This window comes from Panthera leo, chromosome C1 (assembly GCF_018350215.1).
Source record: "Panthera leo isolate Ple1 chromosome C1, P.leo_Ple1_pat1.1, whole genome shotgun sequence".
In the NCBI taxonomy this organism is placed as follows: Eukaryota; Metazoa; Chordata; class Mammalia; order Carnivora; family Felidae; genus Panthera; species Panthera leo.
In genome coordinates, this window is record NC_056686.1 from 186,974,705 (window position 1) to 186,996,841 (window position 22,137).

Here is a 22,137-nt window from a genome sequence, read left to right on the forward strand (position 1 = left end):
GGGGGTGGGAGGGAAGGGGAGATAGTTGACAGAGTAGGACTGCTTACAGAAGGATCTATACTGGCTGAACTGTGAATCAGGAAACCTGCAAAATTCCAGCTCATTCAGACCTGTAATAATAGAGCCCATCACAGGGAGGTGCAATTAAGTTTTTAAAGCATCTCACATTATCTCCAGTTCCATATATGGACCTAATGACATTCAGTGGCAGTATGTCTGGGTTTTATAGCTCAACATACACTTATTCTTTAAATTTCTTTTTTTTTTTTTTTTTTTGCTTTTTTTTTGAGAGAGAGAGAGCACTTGTGGGGGAGGTTGAGAGGGAGAGAGAGAGAGAGAGAGAGAGAGAGAGAGAGAGAATCTTAAGCAGGCTCCACACCCAGTGTAGAGCCCAATGCTGGGCTTGATCTCATGACCCTGAGACCATGACCTGAGCTGAAATCAAGAGTCTGATACTTAACCAACTGAGCCACTGAGGTGCCCCTTCTCTTTAATTTTCTTGATGGCCCAACTCTTAATGAGCAAAGATAAGTGCTAAATCAAGAGATTAGATGTCAGAGTTCTCACACTTCTAGATACACACAATATGTTGCTTTGTTTTTCAAAGAAAATATTGTAAAAACATTCCTAAAGTGATAATCATTTTTCCCAAGGGCTTTAATTCATTCAGCCTCTCAGTATTTAGAAATCAAATAGTGGGGCATCTGGATGGCTCAGATGGTTAAGCATCTGACTATTGGTATCAGCTCAGGTCATGATCTCATGATTTCATAAGTTGGAGCCCTGAGTCGGGCTCTCTCTCTCCCTCTCTCTCTGCCCTTCCTCTGTCTCTCTCAAAATAAATAAATAAAACTTAAAAAAAATTTTTTCAGAAATCATATAGCTATAAAACCTAAACAACCATAGTTTGGGGTAGTAGGGTAGTATCTAAATGATAGTAATAATGATGCTCTTGAAACATAGCAGAAGCAAAGCATAGAGAAAGTACTTCTCAAATCATCAGAAATATTAAATAATTTTCACATTATTTTAGTATTTCATATTTTTTAAATGTTTTTTTTAATTTTTATTTGGTTACAAAGAGTGTGTTTGTCTTTTTTTTTTTTTTAACGTTTTAATTATTTTTGAGAGAGTGCAAATGGGGGAGGGGCAGAGAGAGAGGGGGACAGAGTATCCAAAGCAGGCTCTGCACTGATAGCAGTAAGCCTGATGTGGGGCTTAAACTCACAACCTGGAGATCAAGAGTCACATGCTCTACCAACAGAGTCAGCCAGGTGCCCCCAGTATTTCTTATTATATTTTTAGAATTTTGTAAATCTGGCAATATTTTTTAAATATCCAACAATGGAACATTGATTAAATAGTGTGTTAAAAATAATTTGTTTCAAAAGTTCAATTCACAGAGCATCCCATATCTCTGTCCCATTGAGGGATAAATAGGATTTAGATTACTATAGTTGATTTCAACCAAGGATATATTGCTTCTGCCATCTTCCTTATACATGAAGATATGTTTAAGAGTAACATCAAATTTGTTCCACTTTCAGTATATCCTTATGCATTCTACACTGCCTAATTTTTCTCCACATCTCAATACTGAATGCTCCTAACTCTTCATTTGGTGTTTTCAGCCAATGTCCAAGCCATGAAGGCATCTTCAGGCTACTATTTTTCAAGTAATATTGTGAGAAATATATTTTTCTGTTCTAAACATAATGATTCATCATACAAAATAGAAAAATATAGAAAAGTAGGAAGAATAATAAATTACTTTTTGAACCAAAGATCAGGAAGAAGAAGTTCCCTTTGCAATAACCTGCTACTTGTTCAATGGTGTTCCTAAAAAGTGATCAGAGCTTGAATGGTTATCAACAAACTGTCAAGTAGGCACCAAAGCAGTGAAGGGGAGACAGAGTGATTTGACTGTACTCCTTCTGCAGAGTGTCCTCCATCTGAGCAGCTCCTGAGTAGTTGTACTTAGGAAAGATCAAGAGCAAATCATGGTTCAGCCATGATAATGAAGTCAAAGGTATTATCAATATCAATAACAGCCAGCACTTATTGAGTGCTTAATGTATGCCAGGCATTTTATCTACATAACCACACTCAATTTGCACAAGCCTATGATCTGGGTCTAGTTTTACCCCCTTTTTGTAGGAGGAAACACTGGGGCTTGAAGTTAATTAACTTGCCCGAAGAAGTTACACATCTAAGGGGTGGAGCTAGGCTTAGAACCGAAACAACAGATTCCAAAGCCTCACTCCTAACTCCCAGAGGGCCTCATTTTGAAGATTCCATATGCTCCAGAGAAAAGAATTATCTCTCTTGCTTTAACAGCCTTTTTAAAAAAGAGATCTGGCTCCTCCAGGGGTGCCTGGGTGGCTCAGTTGGTTAAGTATCTGTTGATTTCGGCTCAGGTCATGATCTCACAGTTCATGAGTTCCAGCCTTACATCAGGCTCTGCACTGACAGCACAGAGCCTGCCTGGGATTCTGTCTCTCCTCTGTCTCTGCCCCTACCCTGCTTGCTCACTCTCTCTCGCTCTCGCTCTCGCTCTCTCAAAATAAACAAAAATAAACTTAAAAAAAAAAAGAGAGGGGCGCCTGGATGGCTCAGTCGGTTAAGTATCCAACTTCTGCTCAGTCATGATATCCTGGTTCATGAGTTTAAGCCCCATGTGGGCTCTGTGCCGACAGCTCAGAGCCTGGAGCCTGCTTCAGATTCTGTCTCTCTCTCTCTCTCTCTCTCTGCCCCTATTCCATTCATGCTCTGTCTCTCTCTCTCTCAAAAACAAGTAAGCATTAAAACAAATTTTTTTTAAAAAAGAGAGAGAGACCTGGGTCTTCCAAAACATGCCTTAAAACCATTTACAATTCTAGGAAAGCAAGTCAGATTTTCATCAAATTAATCCGGATTATAGGTAATATGTTCATAGTTAGCCATATATATGATCCAGTAGACTTCTATTTTTCTAGGCTTTATGTACTTCATCCACTGATTCCCATGTATACTAGATTGAGAATATTTATAATGGCCAACACATAACACTATTATATCCATCACTATTCTAAGTACTTTATGCTTACTATCTCATTTAATCCTCACAACAACTTTATGAGAGGTGTACTTTTTCATTGCTGTAAAATAGGCATAACATAAAATTTACCATTCAATTTTAAATATACAGTTCAATGGCAGTAAGTACATTCACATCATTGTACAACCATTACTACCATCCATCTCCAAAACTTTGTTTTTAACATTTTATTTTTAAGTAATCTCTACACCCAACATGCACTCGAACTTACAACCTAGAGATCAACAATTGCATGCTCCACTGACTGAGCCAGCTGGCACCCCCAGAACTTTCTTTATCTTGCAAAACTGCACCCATTAAACAATAACTCCCTATTTCCCCCTCCCCACCAGCTACTGGCAACCATCATTCTACTTTTTGTCTCTATGAATTTGACTAAGTACCTCATCTGAATGGAATCATACAGTAGTTATGCTTTTAGTATTTTGTGACTGGCTTATTTCACTTAGCATAATGTCTTCAAGGTTCATTCACGTTGTAGCATGTATCAGAATTTCATTTTTTTAAAGCCGAATAATAGTCCTCTATGTATATGCCATGTTTTGTTTATCCATTCATCAGTTAATAGACATTTAGATTGCATCCATATTTGGGCTATTGTGAACAAGGTTGCTATACACATGGGTGTACAAATACCTATCTGTTTGGGGAGTCTGGCTGGCTCAGTTGGTGGAGCATGCAACTCTTGGTCTCAGGGTTGTAAGTTTGAGCCCTACATTGAATGTAGAGATTACTTAAAAATAAAATCTTAAAAAATATATATCTCTCAGTTCATGTCCCTGCTTTCAACTCCTTAGGGTATATACCCAGAAGTAGAATTGCTGGATCATATGGTAATTTTACTTTTAATTTTTTGAGGAATTGCCGTATTGTTTTCCATAGATGCAGCTGCATCATTTTACATTCCCATCAGACATGCACAAGTGTTCCAATTTCCCCACAACCTCACTGATACTTTTTATATTCTGGGTTGTTTTTTGTTTTGTTTTTTTTTTTTAATAAGAACCATCTTAACAGGTGTGAAGTGGCCTTTCATCGTGGTTTTGATTTGCATTTTCTTAATGATAAGACACATTAAGCATCTTTTCATGTCCTTATTGGCCACGGGTATATCTTCATTAGAGAACTGTCTATTCAAGTCCTTTGTCCATTCTTAAAATAAGGCTGTTTTGTTTTGTTTGTTTTTGAGTTGCAGGAGTTCTTTATATATTCTGAATATTAATCCCTTATCAGATATAGAATTTGCAAATAATTTCTCCCATTCTCTGGGTTGCCTTTTCACTCTGCTGATGGTATTCTTTGATGCACAAGTTGCATCATATTCAAGAAATTATTTCCAAATCTGATGTCATGAAACTTTTCTCCTGTGTTTTCTTTTAATGTTTATTTATTTTTGAGAGAGAGAGACAGAGAGAAACAGACAGAAACAGAGTGCAAACTGGGCAGGGACAGAGTGAGACACACACACACAGAATCCCAAGCAGGCTCCAGGCTCTGAGCTGTCAGCACAGAGCCCAACACGGGGCTCAAGCCCACAAACTGTGAGATCATGACCTGAGCCGAGGTCGACGCTTAACCGACTGAGCTACCCAGGCACCCCTCTCCTATGTTTTTTTTAAGAGTTTTATAATTTTAGCTTTTTTTTAAAATTTTTTTTAACATTTATTTATTTTTGAGACAGAGAGACAGAGCATGAACAGGGGAGGGTCAGAGAGAGGGAGACACAGAATCCGAAGCAGGCTCCAGGCTCTGAGCTGTCAGCACAGAGCCTGACATGGGGCTCAAACTCACGGAGCGCGAGGTCATGACCTGAGCCGAAGTCGGTGGCTTAACCGACTGAGCCACCTAGGCGCCACCTATAATTTTAGCTTTTATACTCAGGTCTTTGAGTTAGTTTTTGTGGATCCTGTGAGGTAATGGTCCAACTTCATTTTTTTGCATGTAGGGTATATACTTTTATCATCCTCATTTGACAGTTTCTTAACTGAGGCAGAGATGGGTCAAGTAATTTCCCCAAAGTCACACAGCTAGTAATCCTGGTGGACCCAGGATTCAAATCCAAGCAGACTGAGCTCTTATAAGAACTAAAGCTTAATTTTTGCTGGTTTTGATTCTAGTTGTTGCACCTTTGCATTTGTGACATATGGCTGGTCAAATCTTTGATGCTAAATTGTTTGGCCAAGAATCAAGCCCTGTTACAACACTGCAACTTTGGAAAAATTCAGACGGCTTTACGATTCTCTTTTTAATGGCTTGATATCCAGGAACATATCATCACCAAAGACATATGGGAGAGAGATAGTATCATTTGCATAGAATCACAGAAATTAAACCTGCAGAGAAAACAACTGACTGAGAATGGTAGTGTTTACACAAAGCTGATTGAAGTCAGGCTGGAGGTGGAGAAGACTTCCCAGGCACAGCTGCAAGTGGCTGAACATCTCTCCCTTCCCATCCCACCCCGACTTCTACTCCAGTTGCATGTACCTGGCATCTCCAAGGCTGGCTCCAGTCACACCTGCACAGGTGCAACAACAACGGGTGGTTACCCTCTGTTTTTTTTTTTGTTTTTTTTTTTAATTTTTTTTTTCAACGTTTTTTTATTTATTTTTGGGACAGAGAGAGACAGAGCATGAATGGGGGAGGGGCAGAGAGAGAGGGAGACACAGAATTGGAAACAGGCTCCAGGCTCCGAGCCATCAGCCCAGAGCCTGACGCGGGGCTCGAACTCACAGACCGCGAGTTCGTGACCTGGCTGAAGTCGGACGCTTAACCAACTGCGCCACCCAGGCGCCCCTACCCTTTGTTTTAAAGTTTGGCCTTTGGGGCACCTGGATAGCTCAGTGGTTTCAGAGCCTGACTTTGACTCAGGTCATGAGCTCACCAATGATGAGTTCAAGCCCCACGTCAGGCTCTGTGCTAACGGTATGGAGCCTGCTTTGGATGCTCTGTCTCCCTCTATGTCCCCCGGCCCCCGTTCTCACTTGCTCGCTCTCTCTCTCTCTAAAACAAATAGACATTTGGGTGTCTGGGTGGCTCAGTTTGGTTAAGTGTCTGACTTCAGCTTAGGTCATGATCTCACGGTTTTTGAGTTTGAGCCCCGCGTGGGGCTCTGTGCTGACAGCTCAGAGCCTGGAGCCCGCTTCAGATTCTGTGTCTCCCTCTAACTCTGCCCCTCCCTCACTCATGCTCACACACACACTCTCTCTCTCTCTCTCAAAAGTAAATAAACATTAACATTTTTTAAATAAATAAATAAATAAATAAATAAATAAATAAATAAATACTTTTGAAGTTTTATTTATTTTTTAACATCTTGACTAGTTATTAACTAGTCAGTGCCTAGAACAGTACCTGACATATGGCAGATGCTCAACAAATAGTTGTCAGATGAACATATTAGTTGCCAGGGTGTGTCAGGGAGAGGCCATAGCCTATACCCAGTAAGGGTGTGCAATCTGGTCAAGGACCAGATTAGAGTGACCACAGTGATATCTTGGAGGAGGGGGAATTTGAGCCGAGTCTTGTGGTAAAAATAAGTGTAGAGTAACTATCCAGTTATAGGTAAGTGAAGGCATAGAGGGAAGACAGTCAGGGAAATTAGACAGGAATGGCTCTTAGCTGGAAAAAGAGGGTAGAGTCAAGTTGTACAGGGCTTTGCCTGCCAGTCCTGGGATTTCTGGACTTTTCTCTTCATCCCTCTGTCGACTTCTGCACACAAAGACTGGTCACCATCTGTGGTAAGAAAGCAGCTGGCTGTCCAGGCCTTTCTTGCTTTCTTGGGGAACCTGGAACCCTGCCACCCCATATCTGCTGAGCAGGAACACAGCCTGCACCAGCTCCTTCCATTCTCTGCAAACCCTCACCTACCATCATTGGGTCCAGGGTGGACATGACAGCCAGTGCAGGGATGGGGACAGGTGCTGGGGTCCCCTTTTCTCCTCTGCACATGGAAGACCGGTGAGCACTGGGAACATGGCTGGCCAGAGAAAGTCCCTTGTTAGAGGAAGCACTCTAGTGGAGTGTAGATAACAGGCCACTCTGCACACTAATTACTCATTTCAGAAGAAACCAGAAGCTGGAGTTGATTGGCAAAGCCAAGGCAGACCTGAAAAGTTTGAAAACATCACAGCCAGCCTCCTGCTGTCACTCATTTCCCTGTTCCAGAAATTCCCTTCCCGGCTCCCTTCTGTCTCCTTTTAGGTTTTATAGTAACTTCTGGCAGTTAGAGGTCCAGGACAATGTTGGAGAAGGAACTGAGATTATACATATGAGAGGAGGGTGGGTGCAATAAAACAAATTAATTTTTAACATGTTTTCCATTTATTAATATAATCTAACCACTGCTGATTTTTTAAAGTATATTTATTCATCTTTGAGAGCAAGTGAGCAAGTGCATGTGAGTGGGGGAGGGCCAGAGAGGGATAGGGAGAGAGAGAGAGAGAAAACAGGCTCCACACTGCCAGCACAGAGCCCAACACAGGGCTCAATCCCACAGACCTCGAGATCATGACCTGAGCTGAAACCAAGAGTAGGACGCTTAACTGACTGAGCCTCCCAGGCACCCCTATTTTAAAAAAGGAAGAAGAAAAAAACTAGCTGTAATCTTATGCCCAACATTCTATTACCACTGTTATTAGAATTTTAATATATTTTCTTCTAGTCTTTCCACCATGATTATATACTTTTAAAATATATTTTTATAAGATTATAATTGTACTTTACATTCTCTCTTGTATCTTGATTTTTTCTACTTAACATATTGTTTCACACCTTGGACTCCCATACCAAGTACTAACCAGGCCTGACTCTGCTTAGCTTCCGAAAGCAGATGAGATCCGATGCGTTCAGGGTGGTATGGCCATAGACTCCACACCTTGGAAATGAGTGAATAGATTCAACCCTGATTTGTCTTCTTGGTAGCCCTAAGCAAGCCCTGGGCCTCTCTCACTGCATCAGTTTATCCAATAAGATGTGAAATTTACCAACCAACTTCACAGGCATGATTTGAGAAACTATTAAGAAAAACCAGAAAACTATAAAAAATTTAAAGAAACTGTACTAGACAAAATTATGACTCTCAAAGTTGTTTATGTCTTAATCCCTGGAACATATGAATATATTAGGTTAAATGACAAAAGGAAATTAAGGTTGCAGATGGAATTAAGGTTGCTAATAAAATAGTCTTAAAACAAAGATATTATCCTGGATTACCAGGGCTGGCTCAGTATACCCACAAGGTGGAAGAAGGAATCAAAGGGAGAACCAGGAGAGAGCAGCATGAGAAGGACTTAGCCCAACTTTGTTAGCTTTGAAGGGTCACAAGCAAGGAGCCTCTAGAAACTGGAAAATGCCAAGAAACAGATTATCCACTAGAGCATCCACAGAAAATAGGGCCCTGTCAACACCTTGATGTTAGCCCAGTGAGATCTATTTTAAACTTCTGACTTCCTGAACTATAAGATCATAAATTTTTATTGTTTAAAGCCACTAAGTATATGGTAATTTGTTAAAGCAGCAATAGGAAACTAATACAGAGGCAAGATCAGCTTTCAAACTACAGGCAAAAATGTATCTAAATACCCCAAATTCCAGGACAAAGGATTTTCTAACTCTTCTTGGCAACACCCTGCCCCATTTAGCAAACTTCCCAGTAAAGCTCCAGAACCAAGCTGATAACTTCAAAAATACCCATGAAAGAGAAACAATAAGGGGCTCTTGTCCAGATCAACATGTGCATCATGCCATCTACATAGGGCCCACAGACTCTCAGAGGAGGCTCAGTCTTGTGGCAGAGAGAAGTCATTTGAAGCAAAGATTTACACGGAGGAAATGAAGTTCCAATTCACCCAGAAAGATCTAATGGCTCCATATTCCAGGGCTTAACCACAGTGCCTGGCACAAAGATGGTGCTCAGTAAAGACGACTACATAACCAAATGAAAAAATGGAATGAGAGAGAACTTGAATCAGTTTGCCTCAGGACTGCCTGATCCTGGGCAGGGACAAGATGGAAGGCCAGTTTGCAGCCCTGCATGAAAATCCCGACATAATCATTGCCACCCCTGGGTGCTTGGTGTATGTGGCTATGGAGATGAACCTGAAGCTGCAGAGCGTGGAGTATGCAGCGTTCGATGAGGCAGACAGGCTCTTCGAGATGGGGTTTGCCAAGCGGCGGCAGGAAATCATCCACCGCCTTCCTGGGGGCCACCAGACGGTCCTGTTCTCGGCCGTGCTGCCCAAACTGCTGGTGGGGTTTCCCCGGGCGGGCCTCACGGAGCCCGTGCTCATCCGGCTCAGTGTGGACGCCAAATTCAACGAGCAGCTCAAGACCTCCTTCTTCCTTGTGCGCAAGGACACCAGAGCCACCGTGCTGCTCCACCTGCTGCACACAGTCGTGAAGCCCCAGGACCAGACGGTGGTGCTTGTGGCCACGAAGCACCACGTGAAGTACCTCAGCGAGCTGCTGAGGACCCAGGGGGTGAGTTGTGCCCACGTCTACAGTGCCCAGGACCTGACGGCCCGCAAGATCAACCTCTCCAAGCTCACCCATGGCAAGTGCTCCATCCTTATCGTGATGGACCTGGCAGCCCATGGCCTGGACATTCCGCTGCTGGACAATGTCATCGACTACAGCTTCCCTGCCAAGGGCAAGGAAGGGCATTGCCCTCCCTATAATCCTTCTCTTTCTTATCCTCTGGAAAAAGCCTCAAGATGTATGTGGGACTGAATTTTTCAGGGTCTTTTTGCACTTGAAGTACCTGCCACATAAAATGTTCAGACATCAGAGACCAGTTGATGCTTTGTGTTTGGATTCCAAACATTCGTTTAATTTACAAATTCCTAAAGAGGACAACCAATTGAGTAATTAGCCATGCTTTCTTTTCTCTGTTACTCAAATTATTTTGTTAGTTATCAATCTTATTTGTCCCTTTTTCTCCAGTGCCTGACATATTGTTTGATGCACTGTATGGGTGAATGAATGAATGAATGAATGTCCTGGATACCTGTTTCTCTCTTCCCAGCAGAGATATTCCTTTATCCTATGGCCTTTGGCTTCCCAGGTCTCTCTTTAGCTGAAGAAGAGTCTCTGGTGGTCTTGAATGCTCAGCTACAGCTGTGGGCTGTCTTTCTGTGGCATTTTGATCTCCTGAATACATCAGAACTGGAGCAAACCAGAGCAAGAACCCAAATCCTAAGGCCTTCCTCTCCACATCAGGCACGTTCTATATTTCCATCACATTTTTTTTCTTTTTTCCTACTTTTTAAAATTTAAACATAAGCCTTCCTTGATAAATTTTGGCAGGATACAGCAAAGTAGCTCAGGCCACTGGCTTACTGACCTCACCTGACAAAGGTGATTACCTGATGGGTGGGGAGAAATTGACCAGGAAGTGGCATGAGGGATCTTTCTGGGCTATATTTTTGTTTTGTGTGATGGTTACAGAGGTGTATACAATTGTCAGATTTTATTAAACTGAACATTTTAGCCCTGTGCAAGTTATTATATCTTAATTATGCCTGTTTTTAAAAAATTCTTTAAGAGAAGGACTCAAATCACAAACTGCTCATCAGTCAAGAATGTCATGATTGATTGGTGATGTCTACCACGGACAAGGGGGAGGAGGATAGATGTCAACACAAGTCCTCATGTTTGCTATTCTTGTGCTTAACTGATCATAGTTAGAGAGTTTCTGCATCATTTAAGTAGTTATAGTATTAACTCATCCACATTAAAGGATTATAATGAGGTGACAGTTCTCTGTAGAATATATATCCCCGGCCAAGTGTAAGATGTTCTTATTCACATTTATTCCACATGATGTCTTGCACAGTGGAACTGACTTTGGCAGGTAGGTTCCCAGAAAATTCTCCTGGGCTGAAATGAAATGCAGCAGAGCCAGATATTTTCAAAACGCAAGGCTTCCCGTTAACATGAACATAGTTTGTCTGTTCCATTATTCATATTACAAACATTAAATGCTGATGCTGACTTGTTGAGCTGACTTTCCCATTGCCCTACAGGGCCACTTTTTAAGGTGCTAAAATTCTTTCCACAGGCTGAACTAAGTAATGTGTTTTCTTTTGAAGCTCTTTATTCTTTTCTGATGCTTTGTCTCAAGATGGGGTCTGGAATTTCTCATTTCTCCTTCTCCTTCCAACTGAAAATCTACAGGGGACTTTCAGAGCTTTGCTCTGTGGGCTCTTGGTTTATGTCTGTTGGCTGAGGCATCTGTGCCTTTAGGCACCTTCCAGGAGTCTCCCAGTGTACTGATGAGGATTGTGCTAACCAGCCTGTATCACTGGGAGGCTCAGGGCTCAGCAGCCATGCTATTTCCATGGTGTCCCCACAGAGGGAGCAGGACAGAACCTGGCAACCATACCTCCACTTCCGAAGCCAACCAGAGAGCCAGGCCCAACGGCAGATGCAGCCTGGGTATTCAGCCAAGAGATACCTCCGAGGCCTCTTGCGGACATGGCCCCCTGACACAATGTACAGGCTCCAATGTGCAGGTCAGTGGGGCGGTGGGAGGACATACATCCTGAGCTGCCCTGCCTTCTGGTGTGAGAGTCTTTTTTCCATCAAGTCCTGAAACATCAGAATTTAGGTCCAATTTTGTGTTAAGGCAAAGGTGCTCAAGCTTGGGAGCTCAGAGCCTCTATCATACCTTTTACCTTTTGTCCTCCCCAACATTTGCAGAGGAACATACAGCCTGAAGTTTTGCCTTCTCTCTAGCTCCCCTTAGGACCTTCACACTGTACATCCTAAGCAGAATTTTCTTCCCAACCTTCTCTACTCAGAGACTTCAGATCCTCCAATCAATCCCTCTCTTTTACAAGATAAAGAAAAGAGGCCCAGGGGACAAAATAATTTGTCCAAAGTCATTCAGCCAAAAGCAGAGCTGGGACCAGAAGGCAGATCTCCTCATACCGCCAGCTCCACATTCACCCCAATATTCCCTAGTTCCCATTCTGAGGTGATCTCAGATCCTCCAGGAAGTAGAAATGTTAAGCTTCCTCCTCTTAAAGATGGCAGCTCTCCAGCATCATCCACTTAGGAGATGGACACCCTTCTGCTGAACAGAGACCCCAAATGCACTCTGTAAAGGCTTAAAAATGAAAACAGGAAACTACTGGGGATTCAAATTGCCAGAGATTTAGCAAATAAACAGAGACCCACACAGATAGACACACACACACAGAGTAAAACTTGCAACATTTGGTACATATTTCTGCTAAAAAAGTATTCATTGTTTATCTGAAATTCAATTTTAACTGGACATCCCATATTTTATTTGGCAAACCTACTGGGGATGAGAGGAGTGAGAAGTAGGATTTGCCAGTGCCCACTGCATGTTTGCCATTTCTTCAGCACAAACAGGACCACAAGAAGACTGACTTTCTTCTTACTTTATAGGTTTACCTTGGAAAAGGAGAGAAAACAACTATTTCCCCAATGAGTGATGACTTGAAGGAAGATGAGGTGTGGGCTTGTCCAGTAGGTTTTACCTTCATGGCAGGCCCAGCATTGCAGGCAGTTCCATTTATTTAACACTTGTGAGAAAGAGCCTCTTAACTAAAGATATGTTTATCTTTGGGTGGGGCAGAGGACAGAGCAGACCACTGCCCCAGAGCCTGGCCCCAACATCTTCAAGGACAATAACTCCTCTTAAGATAAGAAAATGTCTCCTCGAGTTGGGGGAACAATAGCAATACTGCGGTATGAGATCACTGGCCCAATGACCTTGGCTACCCCTTCCATCACATCTCAGAGCTCATTACCTTTATAATCCCAGTATGTTCTTTGGTCCCATATTTCTACCCCAATGATAACCCCTCCACACCCTTCAGACCCACATTTTCTACAAATGCTTCTCTGACAACTCTAGCCAATATTGAGCTCCTTATTTTCTGACCTTATATCACATCAACATTTGGGGCCAAACAATTGAACGCAGAAGAGCTTCATCTCTCCAACAGACTATTAGTGCCTTTAAAAGAGGCCTATGTCTGGTTCTTCTGTGTCTATCCCACTGCCTAGCAGTGGTAGCCCCCAATAAATAATTGTAGAATGACTGAATGGAGAATCATGGGGCCTACGTAGCAAGTAGGATACATCCAGTAAAAACCATTAGATTCTCTCCCTGAAGCAGGAGGAGCCTTTTACCCAAACCCAAAGAAGCAGCCATGTTTCTTCCACCAGGGAGACCCAGTTCTTGGGAATGGTGAAGTGGAAGAAACACATATGTGGCACAGGACCAGAAGCATGAAAGACACTGAACAGAGAACCCTCTATGGGTTCTATCTGATTTTTAATCCCTCCCATCTACTAACTGTCTTCTCTAATGGGCAATGTCCAAGGCCAAGACTAGTGCAAGTGGGGAACTTTATAGTTATCTCCAAGACCTCTGGACCGGTGACCACTCTTTCTACCAATAACTCCTGGCCAATAACTCTTACCAATACTCTTCAGGATACATCAAGGATTCTGTGCTGCTCCAGGACAGTCAACTTAATGTACCAAAGAATCTCAGGCCACAACAGGATCTTTCAGGTGTACCCCCGAAATACCATCTCTTGCCTGTCTTCCCTTCATTTTGGATTCAACAAGGAAAATCTTTTGAACAAGGTACATGTTGATTTTATGACCAGATCTCAAATATTTGAATTTTTAACACTTTAAAATGGAGTTCACCAAAATAAGTTCTAGGGATCCTGGGTTTCATTGTATTTAGAGTCTAGACCAGCATTATCCAAACATACTTCCTGCAATGATAAATTGTTCTATAATACGTGCTATCCAATTAGCCATTAGCCACATGCAGCTATTGAACACTTGAAATGTAGGTAGTGTGACTGTGAAACTGAGGTTTAAAATTTTACCTCCTTACAACTAACTTACATCTAAACAGCCACATGTGGCTATTGACTACTGTATTAAACAGTGCAAGTCTAGACTCTAGATTTTAGATGATTTCTTAAGCCTATTCTACTCTAATATTCTTTAATTCTATGGTTTTGTGGCAATGTTATCAGAAAAAATTCAGGCTTTGGAGCAATGCTGTCCTTTCTCTTACTAAATGTAAGATCTTGAGTAAGTCACTTAACCTCTTTGAACTTCTGTTTACTCGTCTCTGTAATGAACATGATGAGACTTGCCTCATTAGTGTACAAAAAATTATTGTGAATTGTCTGTAAGTTGTTCAGTACTATGAAAATTTTACTTATCAGTAATATTCTTGGGAACTTGCAGCATTAAAAGAGCCAGAAATTTCCTTTACTAAGGAGAAATAGGAAAAGATGACTGGGTAGCACTAATGGACAAAGAATAAGGCATTGTCTAATGCCAGGGTTTTTGAGAAAAGAGAAGGTAAGAACAAGAGACTAACATCATATGAAGCTAATTTTTCTGAAATGAAGAAGTACTTTTCCAGAAATTATGGTAGTGCCTACCTGAGCCCTGTTCTTGGAAAAAGATCTGGCCAGGATAAGTAGAATATCTGGTCTATCAAATGAATGGAGAAGAATGTGGCAGGTTCTCAGAGCCTGGTGCCATTAAACATTCCTGCCATACACCACCCTTAAGACTTGACTCTGGAACCATGGAATTTTGGTCATAACCTTGTCCACATGTAGCTCATCTATAGGAAATATGCTGGTCAGGCAATTATATTTCTCTTTGTAAATTAATACACTGGTTTATAGAGTCACTCTACACTTTGCTAATGTGGGTCAACATCCAGACCAATTGATTCTGGGACACTGAAGAGATCAGGTTTCTGGGCCACCCATGTCCTGGGAATGGGTCCTTCCCCAGGTAGCACCCAATTTTGACATTGCCTTATGCACTCTGCAAAATCCTACTGTCTCCAGTTAATATCCTTAGACTTTGATGCCCTAGGGTCTATAAAAAAAATTTTTTTAACGTTTATTTATTTTTGAGACAGAGAGAGACAGAGCACGAACAGGGGAGGGCCAGAGAGAGAGGGACACACAGAATCTGAAACAGGCTCCAGGCTCTGAGCTGTGAGCACAGAGCCCGACGCGGGGCTCGAACCCACAGACCGTGAGATCGTGACCTGAGCTGACATCGGATGCTTAACTGACCGAGCCACCCAGGCGCCCCCCTAGGGTCTATAAATACTGGACAGGGGACTGCAGTACTTTAATTCTGGGAGTGGATCAACACTACACACCTAAGGGATCAAGCAATTTCCTTAATTAATCCCATATGCCAAGGAGTTGTAATAAGCAGGAAGAAAACAGAGGACATATAGAATTATAATTAAACATGTGGCCATTAGCACCAGATCTCAAGCCATGTGACCTCTCTGGGCTTCAGTTTCCTCACTTATAAAATGGAGATGACCACACCCACCTTCACCTCATAGGGTTGGATGTTGGAGTTAAATGGCATAGAGTAGTATCTGGCACATAGTAAGTGCTCAATAAATGTTAGTTCTAGACCTCCCTGCCTTGTGTTTTCAAGCATAATTACTAATTGCAATGCTCAAATGCTCAAAATCGCAAGGATCAAAAATCAATTTGTAAAGAAGTAAAAACAGCTCAGAGGCTGTAACTTGAATGCTGACTGTTTTATTGGTTTTAACTTCATCTCCCCTTGGCTTCCCTCTCTTTTCCACTTTATTTGGAAAAGTAGGAAAATCCCAGCTGCAAATCTAAGATTCTTCCAACAATGTGATATTGGTCACATCACTTATGCTCCCTGCATCCTTAGTTTGCTCATCCGTAAAATGGAGTAATGGTATTCCACCCTCTCTGTGTTGTTGTTAAAAATCACAAAAGAGGTAAAATAATAATAATAATAATAATAATAATAATAATAAGGCTCTCTAAGACCTCTAAATTGTTACCCAAATTCACATTATTTGGATAATCTGGATTCATATTTTGAGACAGAGAGACCAAGTTTTGTGGTCTTATTTCAACAACTGAAATTCCAATACCTTCCTTGCACACCTGTTTCTATTAACCATAAGTAAATGAGCCAGAGATGATGTTTATTGAGAAAAATCTTGGTTTCCCTTGCATAGATTGAGTCATATATTCAACATCACCTAGAATACAGCCAAAGGGAAGGATGCTTCTCCATATCCCCCTACCTACAGTGCCCTCTGCCCCAGTTTAGACAGTTTACCATATAAGCGAGTGGCCACTTGGCCAGAGTTTCACTTCCCCTACTCTCAGAAATATATTTGGTTCCAGATGAATTGGACCAGGAAGAATGGACCTGAAGTCTGGCTTGGCTCCAAAGGATCATTCTAGAACACAGAAGAAGGTCTTTAGTGCCACACTCTGTATGGACTTGAGGTCCTCTTGGGGGCAGACCTAATGTGGCCCTGGGCCTCCTCAGATTGAGAGGTCCCAGGGCTCATGAGGCTTCCTTGGGCCACTAAAACCTGAGCGGACCCCTCTAAACATGAGCCTGAGTCTGCCTCTGTTGCACCAACATTCTCAGCTTTGGCTCAGACCCCAGAGAAGCTCTCAGGAGCCAATGGTCAGAGGAAGGAGAGTTGGAGGGAGGGAGTAGCCTATTGAGTGGGCATTTGGTCTTTGACCCACTGACACTAAGGATGGGAATGATGTAAGGGAATGACAAGGGTTGGGGGTAAAGAGGGAAGGTAAGGCTGGCTGGGAGCCTCCAGAAGTCTAGAGTTCCAACATATACAGGGCCCCTGAAAGGCTTCCAGAGCCCCTGGTTGAAAGTCAGCCCCACATTGTTCTATGCAGAGGCATGCCAAGAGTAGAGGTGTTGCTAAAACGGCTCCAACAAGGAAGGTTTGCCAGATCGTTTCAGCAATAAATCTACCTTGAGTAAGTGATGAAAATAGCTGCAGGACCCTTTACCCCATCGATGAAAGATTTGTTAACTATGCTGGAGTCATCTGTTGACTCAGATCCTTCCTGAGGGTTGCACAGACAGGGTAAGTTCAGAGAGCTGAGCAGCCGTCCATCACAGTGCATTCAGCAAAGGCTTTTCCACAAGTAAACAACCAGCAGACAGCCCAGGAAATCAAGTGCTTCAGACTGAACATCTCAATGACAACAGAGCAGGACTGCTGGTCAGCCCACCATAATCACACCACTGTTACCCTCCAGTCCCTCACAGTTTGCAAAGGGCCAGCATGTTCATTCTTTGAGCGCCAGACAACTTTCTAAGGAAGCAAAGGCAAAAGAAATCAGTATCCCCATTTTACAGAGGAGGAAACTGAGTCCAAGAAATGAAGACTCAATCCTGAGCCTCCTGGATCCCAGTGAAGTTCTGTTCTATAGACCTGGCTATAAGCCAACCTCCATATAAGCACAAGCAGAAATGCAGAAACAAGAAAGGAAGGGGAACAAAGACCTTGATCAATACTTTTGCTCAGAGGAGCAAGAAGGGAGGCAGTTTGGAAGCAGCTAACAGTACCATGCCCATCTCTGGCTTTACACAGCTGATGCACTGTTCACCTTTGCAGGTCAGCAGGGCCTGGATGAAGGGGAAGCTGGGACTGGTGGACGCATGGACGAGGGCTGTGTAGCCAAGAATCACAGCCAGGGGATTCACTTGCTGCCACTCAGGAAGCAGCCATGCCAGGAAGATGAAACCCAGGCAGAGGTACCATTTCTAATAGGCTCCCCTGTGTCATTGTTCTTCTTGACTCCAGAGGGGATACTCCCTCCCTTCACCATCCAGAGAAGGGAAGAGTACTTCGAGCATATTGACTACGGTTTTCCAAAGGATCACATGTGGAACACTGCCAGCTGCTCAATGAAAAAAAGAATTTTGTGGGCATATACATTTGGGAAGCGCTGCATACCATATCCTCCTCCCAGAGAGTCACAGGACACATTTGAATATAAACCATTTGGGGAAGTTCTATAGGTGAAGTAGCTGGTTTAACTTTAACACATGGTTTTCCAAATTTCTTTAACCACAGAGTCTCCCTACACTCTTTGCCCCATCTAGGCAACTGGAGTCTTCTAGACAAGAGCTCTTGGCCTTGCAGTTGGAAAAGCCTTGGTTTGAATCCCGGATATGACTAGTTGTGGTGAGCCTGATAAAGAAACGTAACTGACTGAGCCTGAATTACTTATTTTGTAAAATGGAGCTGTTATCATACATACTCACTAGCTACCATGAGGATTAAATCCCTTAAAATGTAAAAATGCTTTCTAAACTCTAAGGGGTGGGTGTGTGTGTGTGTGCGCGCGCGCGCACGCGCGCGCGCGCGTGTAAGATGACAGTGGTTCAGAGCAATATAGACAACACATGCTCCTATCTTCAAGCTCAGTTGACTTACAAGAAGGTCACTGTGAGCTGGAAAGGGGGAGAAGAGAGGTGCCACATGGCAGAAGGGCAAAGGGAGAGACCTTTTACAATGCATAGAGATAAGGATCATAGAGCTTCGTTTTTTAAATTTTTTTTCAGGAAAGCACTATATGAAAGAAAAAGAAAGTACTATATGTCAGGCATGGTTAAAGGTCATTCCTCCTCTATGAATAGTAAAATGTTTTATTATAACAAACAACATTAGAGATCTTGCTATTACAACCATGTGTTTCTTCCTAGGCTGCAAAGGAGATTTCTTCCTTGGAACTACAGTCTAGCGCAAGGTCTGACTGTTAAAGGAACCTGCTCTATTCCTTTACAAAGCCTGTTTACAGGAATGTGTATCTGTCATTCCCCAGGACACATCAATAGAGAATCACCCTCGTATACACACTTCAAAGGAGAGCCACAATGAAAAAATACAGCAAACCTCCAGAAGGGCCTTTGGGCATGCCTGCATCGATCATTCTTGGCTCCTGAGTGACAAATCCCACATTACATTCTATGGAGGGTCCTTCCCCAATAGAAAGGCAGATCTCAGCGGTAAGAAGCCAAACATCTTGCTTGTTAATATGGGTAACCCTAATCATGCAGAGTTCATTTAAGAACACTGAGGCATGCTGAGCATCACTTCCTCATGTCTTTTATCTTAGAAAGTAACAAAGTCCAGTCGAAGGTGGCAACAAGACTGACAACCCCCTTTTTTGCCTAGTACTCAAGCGCACGCATACTGCAATTAGACCGCCTGGGTTTAACCCCACTTTCCAGTTGTGATCTTAGGCAAGTTATTTGATCTTGCTGAGGCTCAGTTTCCTCACCTGTAGATTGGGGATAAGAATAATCCCTTCATAAGACTATTGTGGGGATTAAGTGAGTTATTGCACATAAAATACTTTGTATAATTCTTTTCCTATATTTAGTACTTAGTATGTGTTAACTGCTACTATTATTATCATTCTCTCCATCACCTGACTTGCCAGCAAGAACCCAACCCAGGTAATGAGATTAGGACTCCCTGAACCTGCCTCAGCCAAAGCCATGGCTGTCTCAGTGCCTGTCCTTGCCTCTATTCCTATTAACCCCAAAGTGATAGAAGTTGAAAGTCAACTGTCTGTCCACATACCTGCAACTAATAAGTTCTCATTCCCATCCTATTTCTACAGACAGACAAGAGAATATAAAACTCCACAAGGGCAGAAGCAGTCACTTGTTACAGGAGCCTCCTGCTGAAAGATGCCTTTTCCCTCCTATAGCACCTGCCACTGGCTCAGAGAAAAACACAGCTGGGGAAGTGAAGAAGAAAAAGGTTGTGTGTATGTGTGTGTGTGTGCATGTGCACATGTGCACGCATGCTTGCTCTTAAAAGATTAATCTCAATCTAGCAATGAGACAACTAAAAGGGATGTCTCAGAGAACTGGCCCTACTTGCTATTGAGCTCATCATGTGCAGCTAGAATAAAGCTGTAGTAATTTACTAAATGTTGAAAATGGTGCACTACAAGGAGTTTCAGCTGCCCCAGTTCTACCTTAAAGCATATGATATTACCGCACTCTGGTGGCAACAGAGTCCTTTGTGCTATTAAGGGGTTGGGGGTTATCTGTAAATTTGTAAGGACGGAATTTGAGCTTATAAGCAGTTGACCCACTTCAAACTCAAAATGCTAGAGATCTTGAATTTAGCAATGGATTGGCTTGAGGATCTGTCACCTTTGAAAATATACAGTAAATTTGGCAAGTTTATCAACCTTTTCAAAAGTCAAGTACACCATTTCCCCCGAGAATGTTCCTAGCTGTCTCTGGCATCATCCTGCCTTGCAATTCTATGTGGGTCTTCCATGGTTTGGAGGTACCTGTGCTGAGCAGGAACAAGTGGGGACTCTGGAATGCTCTGCCTGTAGCAGTTGCATGAACTCAAGCCCTCTGAGCTGCAAGTGACCTCATCTGTGCACACAGATAATAATGCCCACCTCACAGGGCTGATGGAAGGATGAAATGAGTTGATGCATTTTTGTGAAAGTATCTTGTCTTGGATTGGGAACTATAGCAATGTTAGTTCATTGTGGGGACTCATGTCCTCTGAAGTGACACTGGAGGAGCCATGGGCATTCCAGGTGGTCTTTGTGTCGATGAGGGAGGTTATTTTCAGTCTGTTCAGGATTTTCTCAGATTTCCTGTATCTAACCTGATCTAAACCTTCCCATCCATACCAGAAAGGCCTCTGTCTTCCCCAGTTCCTTTTGAACCAGGGTAAACAGTAGGCCTGATCTGCCAGAGTCACTGCATGCCTAAGGAAAGCCCTTGATTTCATACCCCAGGTCAGCCCAGAACCAAGGCAGGCTCAGAAGACAGGAGTCCTTTCCTTCAACCCTTGTATATGGTTTAGCAGAGGAAGGCAGTATTTTCCACTATATTAAAACTCTATATAAAGTTTTAATTGGAATAAAGAAATTAAGGCTTGGCTTGTCAGCATACCTCACACAAATCATTTGGATTTCCACATAGATTTCTCAATGCAAACCTTGTCAAACAAAATGCACAAGGTCAGTATTCAGAAAAGGGCAGTTGGTGGGCAGCTGGCACCTAGACAGTTAAGGTCTCTAGGAACATAAAGATCCTATGTGCATACACTTGGTTAATCATTTTCTTAATGTCTCAAAATTTTAAATATCATCCTGCATATACTTGGTTGAATTTCCTTCCTCATCCAACTCTAAACATGTAGGGTGTTTGCGTGTGTTTCTGATCATTGTTTTCTCTTTGAACACACACACAAAATGAAAAACAGTTTTCTTTTTCCTCCTGTGAAATTGAACTCCTTGAAACCCAGAACACGTATACATTTCACAGAGCCAAATTCATATGTTAAAAGCTGCAAACTAAAAGGAGGAATTTTCAGCAACTTTTTAAAAAAAATTGTTAAATGTTTATTTATTTTTGAGAGAGAGAGAGAGAGACAGACAGAGTGTGAATGGAGGAGGGGCAGAGAGATGGAGACACAGAATTCAAAGGAGGCTCCAGGCTCCAAGCTGTCAGCACAGAGCCCACCACAGGGCTCGAACTCATGAACTGTGAGATCATGACCTGAGCTGAAGTCAGACACAACTGACTGAACTACCCAGGCTCCCCTCAGTAACTTTTGAGTAACTGGAAAGAGGAGACCCTAAGTACTACTACCCTCAATGTCTCATTCTCTCTCTCTCCCTGTCTCTCTTTCTCTCTGAACACACACACACACACACACACACACACACACACACACACACACACGTTGGGGTTTTTTGGACACAAAAAATTGGGCTAAAGTTGCCACTGATTCTGTCACATGGTGATTCATTTTCAGCTATGTTTCTATTGCAGAAATGTGAAGATACCTAGATATTCTTCAAGTGGCAAGACTATACCTAATGAGAGAAGAGCCTACTCTCAAAGAAATATCCCATGAAAAATTCTAATCCCAAACATTATTGTAACTACGTGTAATTAGCTCATTCTATACTCACAGGTAGCAAGTATGATTATTCCCATTTTACAGAAAAAGAAATTGAGGCTTAAAGAGTTTACATAAAGTAAGCAAATACAAATGCATACTCCTACTTTCTGCTCTTTGTAACCTAAAATGTTGCACAGTCAGTGTTCTGTACCTTGCTTTTTTCCCTTAGCAACACACACAGGGATTCCTCACTTTCCATACACAGAAATCTCAGCTA

The 22,137-nt window shown here is 42.4% G+C and overlaps 1 protein-coding gene across 1 annotated transcript in view; it reads left to right on the plus strand.

Moving 5' to 3' along the window:
* KIAA2012 (KIAA2012 ortholog) overlaps positions 1 to 22,137 on the plus strand; it is a 110,084-nt gene that overhangs the window by 6,160 nt on the left and 81,787 nt on the right. Inside the window, exons 3-7 of the mRNA XM_042949753.1 lie at positions 11,451 to 11,610; positions 13,571 to 13,726; positions 17,577 to 17,716; positions 18,790 to 18,973; positions 19,594 to 19,736. Of these exons, the coding sequence (XP_042805687.1) occupies positions 11,451 to 11,610; positions 13,571 to 13,726; positions 17,577 to 17,716; positions 18,790 to 18,973; positions 19,594 to 19,736 (783 nt within the window). The remainder of the gene's footprint in view (positions 1 to 11,450; positions 11,611 to 13,570; positions 13,727 to 17,576; positions 17,717 to 18,789; positions 18,974 to 19,593; positions 19,737 to 22,137) is intronic.